Here is an 11,602-nt window from a genome sequence, read left to right as displayed (position 1 = left end):
GTGAGATTTAAGGAAAAACTTTGAATTTTAAAATAGTGTAGAAACAGGAAATGAAAATGAAAGCCTCACTGTCATGTTCTTAGCTGAAGATAAGAGCATCATTGTAGCTCTCCCTCTGAGTTCTTTGCACACAGACCTATTACAAGGCTGTGCCAAGTGTTTATGGGCAGCAAATTGCATGAAGCATCTTCTTTTCTTGCCAGGATAATTTTGAGGGCAGTAAATGAAATACCTATAGTCAAATCATATTATTAGTTTGTATGCATACAAACTAAGAATAGATTGAAAGCAAGGAACACAAATTAATGTTTCTTAAGTCGTATATCCACTTGTATTACATATATCTCTGAAGGGTATGTTGTTAATATGTCTAAGCCAATAGTTTTGGGTTCACAGTAATTGCATACTATTTATTTACAAATTTTCCCCAGCAGTATGTGCCTGTTACCTAAAGCGATGGAGCAGGTCCCGGTCATATGTCTGTCTCTAAACCTGGGCCAACAGTACATGACATAGCACCCACTGTGGCCTCTGCTCTGTCACTTTGCAATGCGATTCTATGTAGTTTTACTTGAATAACATAAAATAACATATATAATGTTATTTATGTTATTTTCCACGTGAAGAACTCCTGTAAACCTTGCCGTTTTGAAACTCAGTGAGGCAGGCGTCTTAGACAAGCTGAAAAACAAATGGTGGTACGATAAAGGTGAATGTGGACCCAAGGACTCTGGAAGTAAGGTCAGTCGCTACAGTTCGGGACCTACTATCGTGTTCACAAAGCGGTAGAGGAAGTAATAAACAAAATGACTTAGTAATAAAATAACCAGCTGTAGACAGAACAAATCAGCTTTGGCCCATCTTGATGGGGGTCACACTTTAATTTAAGGAAGCACTATTTCATTTTAAAGTCTTCAGTGATATATAAACATCATCCTACATCTCCTTGAAGAAATACAAGGCAGGTTTTTTGCATTTAGGAGAGGCAGGCTGGATTAGTTGTTTCCTTCCTACCTGGAGGGATGGACTTTTCCCATTGACTATTTGGGAAATGTCCCTTCACATCTTCTTTTGGAGGTGGCCTACCTCAGCATTTTTCTGAAAAGGAGAAATGCTAGCAGAAAGCATTGCCTTTCACTGCTGCCCAGGAAGATGGTTTCTGGCTGCCTTTGCGAATGGCCCTGGCTGCTTGAGGAGCCAAGGAGGACTTGAGCTTTGAAGTGAAAGACTTCAATAATTAATCACTTTTTACAGCTTCCAGTGTTCATCCTAATCCATTCCCAAACAGTAATACTGACAGCTCCAGGGAGTGGAGCCACTTCTATTTCTCTCTGTTTGGGAACAGACCCAGAAGCAGGTATTTTCTGGTGGCTGGGAAGCGCCACAGTCAGTTCCAGCCCTCAATTTGGAAAATCTGGCATTTTTTCACAGTGACTGACTCAGTGTCAGCCTGTGCAGCCACAGCTAAAATGAAAGAGTGACAGGGCCTGCTGCTTGCTGCCTGCACATCCTGAGAGTTACTCAGATAAAAGTAGCGTGGGAAGCAAGCTTTCAACACATTTTGCTTTTTCTGGCAAATGCTTTGAAGAAAGGAGTGAAAACCAGTTAAGAGGATAACAGAGTACCCATAAATGACAGCTGAGAAAGCCTCAACCCTCCACCTACATTAGGGCAAATCTTTCTCAGTCCTGTTTCCTCTTTGTTTGCAAGCACAGTGTTAGCAATTGCCACCAGAGGAACAGCCATCTCCAAGATATTCGGACTCCTCTTAGCCAGGTAAAAAGACAGACAAAGCAGAACACAGATAAAAGCCCCAGTCACTTCTGTACATCCATGGAAAATGTTACTGTGCTAATCTACTGATTATACAATAAATAGTGCCTCCTTAAATTAAATATCCAAATTTTCTGTATTCTTCATAAGTTAAAATTTCATAGAGATTACAATCAGAATTTAAGTACTCTCCATACTTTAGCTAAAGATTATATAGTCGGCATAAGAGTAAAGCTTTATAAGTATCTTAAGGCACACAATGTAGCATATGAAGTCAATCCTGAGAGAGTTCCTTGAGAACTATGCTAAAAATGCACAGGGATTTCAAGTCAAAAAAATGTGATTCATAACTCAGCAGTGAAGTATAGAGAAATGTAGAGTAGTAAATACATCCAAGAAGGCAATTGTTTGTAAAATTCTATATATTTAATAATTTGTTAAAGAAAGCTCTCGCTGTTATCTAAATTATCAATAATGTGTAAAATTTTATAAATTTCTATTTAGAAGTATACTATTATTGAGCCTTAGTAGTCCATGGGCATGTTCCAGAACTTTATCTATAGTAAAAAGAACCAAAATACAATAATAGGTAAGAGGCAAATATATCACAATGTGTATGGTACAGTGTGCACTGTCAGAGGAAGTGTTTGTTCAAAGAAAGAAATTAAGCCTCACATGTTATTTTCACCTGTCATTTAAGTATCAGAAGCTCAGTCTGGATCTTTTAAATTAACAGCAGTGCCTACCACAAGTACAATTACTGTTTTTTGTAAAGATCAAGCAGAGTCTTGTCTGATATAAATGGATTTCTGGATTCCAAGGCTTCTGAAGAGCTTTACATAAATGCAGTTTCATATCAATGCTGAAATGTCCCCTAAAGAGAGCTAGACATGTCATTGCCTAATTCTCCACTTAATGGAAGCAATGCTTTGCAGTAAGCAAGCAATGACATCCTGATATGTTGGCAATAAACTTATAATATTTTTTATGCCGACCAGGAAAACTAGTTGCTTAAAATACATTTTATAGATCCAGATAGGTCAAATTTTGGGAAAGTGTGTAGACAACTGTTGTTAAATTTCAGCTAAACAATGTTATTTATTTCCATTTCCAATGTTTTAATGTGTGGCTTGTGCTTCTGGGTATCTGTTTTCCAGGGTTAACTGTGTCACTTCTGTTTTCCCAGGACAAGACGAGTGCCTTGAGTCTCAGCAACGTTGCTGGAGTCTTCTACATTCTGGTTGGAGGCTTGGGCTTGGCAATGCTGGTGGCTTTGATAGAGTTCTGTTACAAGTCCAGGGCAGAGGCGAAACGAATGAAGGTGGCAAAGAGTGCACAGACTTTTAACCCAACTTCCTCGCAGAATACACAGAATTTAGCAACTTATAGAGAAGGTTACAACGTATATGGAACCGAAAGTATTAAAATTTAGGGGTAGGATTTAGGGCCTACTACAGCGAGTGGGTGATGCATCTTGTAACGCAGTGTTGTGACATGTCTGTCTAGTGGTGCTTGCTTCTGAACAGAGCTTTATATTTTGGAAAACTTCAGTGCAAACTGGTTCAGTTCTTTTGGCTGCAGATGTACAGTATATTATTCTATGTTGCTAATAGACATCTGCATTGCAAGGAATTTTTAACATGAAAAATATATTTTGAACAGCTCAAAGTTGTCGAATCAGTTGGAAGATGACAACTATTTGAAATTAGAAAGTATATATCCGGAGGGCCAGTGTTTAAGTGCTTGATTGGGTAGTCTGTTTTGCTGAAGGTTTGCACTCTACTAGTGACAAATTGCTGCAAGCCTGTATTATTTGATGTTGGCCCTAACTGGAACTTCATTATAATCAAGATTTAGGATAGGCAACGTCACTGAACCATAGTTAACATAATGGAAGAAAAGGCACTGTTACAAGAAGTCTAAATGTTGTTTTACCTTCTCTCCTTCCTCCCCTCCATGTCCCTTCAACCTCCCTTTGATACGTGTTTTATGCTAATTGTGTGGCACTTTTTTTTTCACAATATCCTGCTTCAGGTCAACCTTTGCCCATTCTTAAGAGTCACATAAAGTCACTAACCAGCGGATAGACCTTGATTATTGTCCTCAGCTTTCAGTAACATACCCCTTACTTAGGTCAAGACTAGCGCATTTTAGATATTCACACAGTCATTTTAGAGGCTGAACAATTGATGCTGCCAAGCTACACCCTGCATAGCTCTCCTGAGTAGGCATGCAGGGGTGGTTTACTAATGTACTTGCTTTCATCTGTACAGTGAGTATCTTGCCAACTAATGATTAGACAAATCAACACTATGACCTTTGGAAATGGCATGTAGCAGCAAATTGAGCTTCTAAATATAACTTTTACATAGCTCCCAAGCTATATGGGCTGCTTTATACATGAATGTGCAGCTAGGATGTGCTACCTAGAGCTCCCTTGCCCTTGCAAATAGCAAGCCACATGTCTCCTCTGTTAACAAAAAACTTGAGCTACATTTTCCTGAAATCACTGAGCCATCCTTATAGTGGAAGTAAGAAACAAAGATTTAGGGAAACGAGATGACGAATATAATACTTATGTTGCCACGTAGAAAAAGAAAATTGTAGGAAACAACTGGAGATAAAATTATCATCTTTTATTTATTATTTATATAGCGCTGGAGTACACGGCGCTGTACAATAGGTGAAGTGTGCCAAACACATAACAGGTCCCTGTCCCGAGGAGCTTACAGCCTAAAGGCACAGCCGGTACAATACCGAACCATACAGTACAGAGCAAACACAGAGTGAGCAGAGAATGGTGTTTGAGCATGATAGCTGGAGCGCTGCGAGGAATAGGTGGGTTCTCGGGGGGAGAGGGAGGGGGCTTGGTGTACGCTGGCCGGGAAGTTGTCCCAAACATACTGTTGCTGTGTAGTTTTCTTTTGTTCCTTGTTGTAGAAGAAGTCATGACCCTGGGTATATTTTAATCCTAACAGAGCTGCCAAATTTCCCATGTAAAAAAAAAAAAAAAAAATGTTAGGTGTGCACTTTGTTCACTAGAGAAAATGTGAGCCAGAGTAGGTATCAAGAGGACTCCAAGGGTATAGGCCAGTGCTCATTACTATGAATTGGTAATCAAGACTTCCAGATGCTAATATTAATCTCCCAAGTTCACTCCCTACTGTCAGTAATAGCAGTCTTAAAAAGAAGTAATCCTGTGCAAGTAACTGTGCAAAATGCAAATGAAGAGTGCTTTTTCCTTTACGTTGTTTAGTGATGTGCTCACAACTGAGAGTGTCCCGAGGCTAGTATAAAAGTAAGAGTCGTAGAAAATATATTCCTTATCAAGTTTACAGAATGCAATACATTCAAAACATAGTCTTAAAGAAAGCAAACAAAAGAATTAAGCTTTCATTCAAATACTGACCTGACCCAAACTGTCTGTGCACATTAAACATGGCATGACTTGACAATCCTCACAGTTCCCACACAGATCTGTGATTTAAGTGCGACACTATGATTATATTTGTAGAATTTTTTTTAGCCTTAGTTTTTCTTATAATAAAAAAATAGAGCTGAGTTTTATTTTTTAAGAAAAGATCATTTTTAAGGAAAGATCAGCTTTCTTTAAAGCTTGGATTTCCATGAGACTTCTTGCAACATAGAGATTAATTCTTATAGGAAAAATACATTTAAAAGAATAGAAAAAAGATACAAGAATGTTGCATATTTTTAAATTGAAAATTCATGTTTGGGTCAGTCAAAACTTCTAATAGTCACTTGAAAACATTTTAGTGTGCGGACTTTTAAAATTCACAAACAAATCACTAGGATTTTGAGCAAATATTTACAGACTTCTGAAATTCTTCATTCTGCTTATTTGATATAATATTTATCTGAAAAATTTCAGGTGGACTTCTTATAAAAATGCTTATGCTCATATGTGGAAGACTGCCAAGGTCCAGCCATCCTCCCCTTGCCGTGGAGGCAGTGAGGGGTACCTGTGTGCTGCACAGGATGACTATGCCATCTGTTGTTCATACATGTGCTAGTCATAAACCCCTGTTTAGCTGGCAGCAGTACAGAGCCCACAAAACTGGTTGCACATATTTCTGCAGAAATATGTCTGTCTTCTGCATTTTGAAACTTTCGATATGTTTATTTATCCAAGGAGTAAAGAGATCATATTAGAACTAAAACTTGCTAATATGGAAAGATGCTTGGTGGTTCTAACCTGCATGAGTAACCAACATGCTGACTTTTTAAGCTAACATCAAATAGCTTTAATGGTATATGTTTTAAACTAATTTAAAATAGCTTAAATAATCCTCTATTAATATTCATTACCATGTGGGTTTTTTTTTTTATTTTAGTTTCAGCCAGTCAAACATGAGTTACTCCAGGGGAATTCACCTGCCTGCGAGGCAGCAGAAAATGAAGGGCTAGTCTGTATGTATGGACTGGTCTATATGATAAAGGACTAATCTCTATGTGTGGCATAGAGACATTCAAAAGGGATGATAGGCAGTTGCATCTGCTGAAGGCGGAGAAGGAAGTTTGCTTAAGGAGGGAACAACCCCTTCCTATTCCCTGGGTCAGCAGTTTTCCGTTTTTGTGTATCCATAGTAAGCCCTTAGTATACAAGTGGAGCTGATGCCGAGAACAGTGCAGACCCTAACATCCCTCTCTCCAGCTGCTCTAGGGCAAAGCCCTATACTGAGTTCCTCATCCCAAACCCACAGACGTTTGAAGGGATTATCCCATTATCCAGCCAGCCAACACCACCTCCTCTCTGTGGCTGCATCAGTGGGCCATGAAGCTCAGGAACCAGCTTCCAGCTCAGCTGTCTTCTCTTGCTCTCCTATCCCATGCTATTGTTTATAACTAATGACTGAAATTAATTACAAAACTACAGAAATCAATGAAAAACATTATTATTACAATTAACTACAAAAAAAGATGAAGTGCTACAGGATGGCTCAGTAAATGTGTAATGCACTTATTTTGACTTGTATACTTTTAATTTCATAGTCGAGATAGAAAAATCCATTAAAAGTTCATCTTAGATATTTGTACCAAAGACACCTTCATGTGACCCAAGTACTAGAGGAGTGTAAACAACAAAAGAACCCACACAGGCTAGGATATTTGTATTGCATAGACTGAGGATATTAGTTTCCTAAATTCCCATCTCCCATTAGGAACAAGGCAGTCAGTGTTTTCACATGATTAACTCCACAACTAATTTAATCAAAACTAATGACAAATTTGAAAATACATTATCACTATTAACTGCATACAGTTACTGCTAAGAGACTTTCACAGTTTGGGTAATATTCACAGTACATACCAGGACTTTTTCCTCTAATCCCAGCTGCTCCAGAAACTGTTTCTGCAGCCAGACCATAAATCGGAAATTGTAGCAGAACAATTAAGCAGAGTATTAGCCTGGCTTGTTACCTATAGTGTAGTTTAAAATACAAAGCAAAATCTTACCTGGTTAATTGGCTTTATGGCACTGTCCCAAGTACAAGTTTGACCTGCTCTTCCTGGCTTTGTAATTGTCTGAGTTGTTTCTGTGGTGTGTTGCTGAGCTGTTGTTATCTCTGCCATGAGAGGAGAAGAGTTATTTTCTTGCAGTTTTTCTGCTCTTCTGTGGAAAGCTGCTGAGAAACTGTTATTCTCGTTTAATTTTTTTTTTTTTTTTGCGGGATCCTTTTTATTGTCTTTCTGTCCCGAGTGTGTTGTCAATGGCCAGAAAGCTATATAGACTGAGCTACTAAACCACAGTTACACACAACTCATATATCCCCTATAAATCTGTGCTCCCACTTAGATTTCCCAGTGGCAAACTCTGAATGGCCATGAACAGATAGCTGATCAACATAGTGGAGAGACTGGTACATAATGATGACTTTCTGGGAAATTTAGCACATCTGGAGTAAACTGTCTCTTTTCCACCCAAGTTTGCTTTTTAGTCTGGTTTAGACTCTCACCCTTCCCCCAAACTAAAGCCCCTTTGTTTTTTTTCTTGCCGTTGACCAAAACATGTTCTGTGCACTTCTACAGACAGTTACCAGTCCTCAACATCCATTTGCAACAGGACTCTGGACACGCACTGTGTGGTTCTACACCACATTGCGTTGTGTCTGTGCTTTGCAAATGCAGAGATTTTTGTTTGCTGCTGGGACGTAGTTGAAGTTTTTGGTACTATATAGGCCCAGGTTCCCACTCCCTCATTACCTCTGCTGCTCTTTTTGTATCTGGGTGTTGTTTGAGGTCAAGATATGTTTGTTAACAGTTCCTGTCACAAAGTACAGTGGCAGCAGGGAAACTTTTCAAAGGGTGACTTTGGGCATTGCAATTGACAATTACCAAAGCCAAGGTTTTTCTACATAAGGGGAATGCCATAATGCCCTCTGTAAACTGAGGCCTTTTCCTGAATTCAGATTACTTGTGAGGGCTGAAGCTTTTAGGGTAATTGATTTGGAAAATTACTTTTATATCCAAACCCCAGATGTGCCACAACAGTCACTATATTTTTGATAACTCCTTTTGAAGGAGCTTCTGAGAGCAATACAACATTAGAATGGTGCATTTCCATAGAAGTGCACCAGAAGCAGTGGAAATGTTTGGGAGCTTTAAGGACTCTCCCTATCCCTATACACATGCACTCATATATAAAATGAACTTCACACATCAAACATCAGCTCAGAATTTCACTGCTATCTGAGAAGGAGAAACTGGGCTCAGAGGGATAAAGTTTGAAATGCAGAGATCAGTAATAAGGCAAATAAAATGATATTATGATGTTTGTCATCCCTTTGCTCCTGTGTGAATGCACCCTCCTGTCTCTGTTTTTTTCCAATTGGTATTTCAGACTGCATCCCTGCACACCATGTACATGGGTTAGTTTCTTAGGCTATAGCTTCTGCTGACTAGAAGTCAGATTTCCCCACTAATATCTTAACATGGTTATCTCTGAAATCTCTTTCAATGTAGCGTAATTTGGGTGCCTGTTGTTCCAGGTGTCCTTGCTGCATTGTTTCAGCTTAGACACCTCCCATAATTTTAGTCATCTGGAAATCATTTACTCTAAACTAGTCATCTTGGCTTTTTCTATTAACACATCAGAATGCTCTATTAGATTAGGTTACTAATTTTTGGATGACTTAGATAGCATAACTACATATCTTTAAACAAATCCAAATTTTTTGCTTGAGTAACTTGGTCACTAAACAAGATATTTTATTCCGATTTATCTAAAAGTAAAGATTTTAAAATAAAAAAATTTAAACCTTCTTGTGGAAAATATAGACAATGTAGAAAACTGTATTTTCTTTCAATACATTACATTTTCTTTGAAAGTTCCCACCTTCTCTAGTTGCAGGGAAATATATATATCTGAAAGAGATTTGAGAACAGTTCTCAGATTTCCTGATACTAAATATGTACATTGTGAAAAGAAGTAATAATTTCTTTTGATGTGAACCACGGAATTGCCACAAAGATAGATGATCCAGCTATTGCAATTTATAAACTATTTTCAGTAGTTAGATTTTATGTTGACATTCCTAGTTGAAGGTCTAAGCCTCTAAACACCTGTGCATGACTTTATTCTCAGATGCAAATGCTGTCAGGTTCATAAAGACCTTTTCACTGTGTGTAAATATAGTTTGAAGAAGTTTAGATGAAGGTATTGCCTCGTCAGTTAATTTCATTATCAAATTGAGATTTTATATTTAAATTAGTAATGATTTATTGTAATGAAATTTACCTTCAGAATTGCTAGTCTTTTTTCCTCAGTAGACTTAAATGCTATTTATTATTATTATTTATGATTATTACTATTTTTATATTTAATGTTAACATAAAAAATGCAGATGTCTAAAATTTAATATTTTGGTGTTTGCTGTGTTCTGGTTAGTTGAAGGATGGAAACATTATAACACTTTCCTCTTTTCTGCTTTTTCTTCAAACCCAGCTTACCTTTTCTGAAGCCATAAGAAACAAAGCCAGATTATCCATCACAGGGAGTGTGGGAGAAAACGGACGTGTGTTGACTCCCGACTGCCCGAAGGCCGTGCATACTGGAACTGCAATTAGACAAAGTTCAGGATTGGCTGTAATTGCATCGGACCTACCATAAAAACCAAAAAAATAATTGAGTGCCTTAATTAAACTGTGTTGGTGACTGATGGGAACACAGCACAGACTGTAACGACATGGGAGTGTCATTGATGAACCAATAATTTGGCTGAGAAAGGGAAGTACGTCCAAATGCGCCAGACATCATCAGCAACAATGTGTGCATGAGCTCAGCTCGGAAACCCAAACTCAGATTTTATATCAGGAAAATTCATAATTTAGTTTTATTGGGGGGAGGGGGCTGGGAAGGGTGTATTAACAGCAACAAATTTCACTTGAGTGAACTTAAAACTAATAAGACTTGCCAATTTAGCGCATTAAACTGTGAAGAACATGCTCAGAAAGGACACCATTTTGGTCTTTGTCTTAAGAGAGAGAGAAAAATAGCTATAGAAGTCAATGAACATGCTAACCTGTGTCTCCAGAACATCAATATATACAATGGAAGAATACTCAGCTGTTCAGCTGTAGAAATGAATCACTAAACTGTGATAAAAAAAATAAATATGTAAATCCTGTGAAAAAAATAAAGAAATTATTTACATTTTCTTTGGAAAAAGAGGAATATTGAAACATGCTTGCTTTTTAACTGATGTAAATTCAGTAGAGGACAACACAATTCTTTTTTCTAACCATCTTAGGGAAAAATCATTGCAATAATTGATATAAAATGCCATCACTGTAATAAAATTCAGAGAATTTTTTTTTTTATAAAAGTTGTTGGTCATCCTCTTGTTTGCTGTTACCTTCATTCTGTTCCATCATTCTGTGTTCAAAAGATTTGCATCTGTCTAATACAAGAAACAAAATGATAAAATGTTTAGAGTACTTCATCAGTCTGCAGTGTAGAATCAAAAGAGACTACGGGTCACTCATGTTACAGATATTATTTATAATCTTGTTCTGTGTAAGAAACTGTGGTTTTTGTACCCACCAAAAAGAATAAAACAACAAATGTTCTTATAATATTGACAGAGCTTGAGTTGTTTTCTGATCATTAGGGATGTCACTTGGAAAAAAAGAAAAGGTGTTTTATTACTTACAACAGGATGCAGTATCTTATCAGAGAAAGTCTAAGTCCCTGCAGATTTTTTAAGTGCTTAAAGTCCATAGGGAGGAGGGACTCAAAGCAGCCAAAGTATTGTCATGATTATTCACTAAATATTTTAGTTCTAGTCACTAAAACCCTACCTGAGATGTTAGGGAACATTTAGCGTCTTCTGGGTAGGTCAAGGGACAGGATGCAAGGCAGCAGGAAAGTACAAATGAAAGTCCTTCAGAGTGATGTGATAGATACAGCCTACTTGGTACCCAGCAACCTCAGTTTTCATCATCCAACCTATCAGTGGCACACCAGGAAAAGACTAGCAGACACCATTTGAATAAAAGCCAAACGTCGACAGGAGTAGGCATGTCTGTAGGTGCAAAGTTGCAGTAGGTTTGTTCTGTGAGGGTCATTCTCCTTGACCATACTAGACCTGGCAGTAGTGTCCAAATCCAGCATATTGCCACCAGGTTACAACTTCATGCCAGACCCCAGTCTGCAAATCAGAGAAAACTAGGATTAATCATAGCTTCTAGTGCTCTCATGATTTTGCCAGACTCATGAGGGGTCATGTTTCAATGGCTTACATTTCACCAAAGCCTTGTCCTGGTGCTTATCATGGCCCCCAGGGCTCTCACGAAGCAGAGTGTGGGC

The 11,602-nt window shown here is 38.0% G+C and overlaps 1 protein-coding gene across 8 annotated transcripts in view; it reads left to right on the top strand.

The window, feature by feature from the left end:
- Positions 1-10,879, top strand: part of GRIA4 (glutamate ionotropic receptor AMPA type subunit 4) — a 218,705-nt gene extending 207,826 nt beyond the window's left edge. Inside the window, exons 14-17 of one of the 8 annotated variants that reach the window (XM_017816031.1) lie at positions 627-741; positions 2,960-3,094; positions 4,429-4,611; positions 9,740-10,879. In XM_017816031.1, the coding sequence (XP_017671520.1) occupies positions 627-741; positions 2,960-3,094; positions 4,429-4,563 (385 nt within the window). In that variant the 3' untranslated portion in view covers positions 4,564-4,611; positions 9,740-10,879. Of the gene's footprint in view, positions 1-626; positions 758-2,959; positions 3,208-4,428; positions 4,612-9,739 lie in introns of those variants that run through there. The other 7 variants (XM_017816029.1, XM_017816035.1, XM_017816034.1 and 4 more) reach the window with 7 other exon arrangements.
- The last annotated feature ends 723 nt before the right edge of the window (positions 10,880-11,602 follow it).

This window comes from Lepidothrix coronata, unplaced genomic scaffold (assembly GCF_001604755.1).
Source record: "Lepidothrix coronata isolate B3197 unplaced genomic scaffold, Lepidothrix_coronata-1.0 Scaffold53, whole genome shotgun sequence".
Classification (NCBI taxonomy): domain Eukaryota; kingdom Metazoa; phylum Chordata; class Aves; order Passeriformes; family Pipridae; genus Lepidothrix; species Lepidothrix coronata.
The sequence above is the reverse complement of the archived record's forward strand: the minus strand, read 5'-3'. Positions and strand labels throughout refer to the sequence as shown.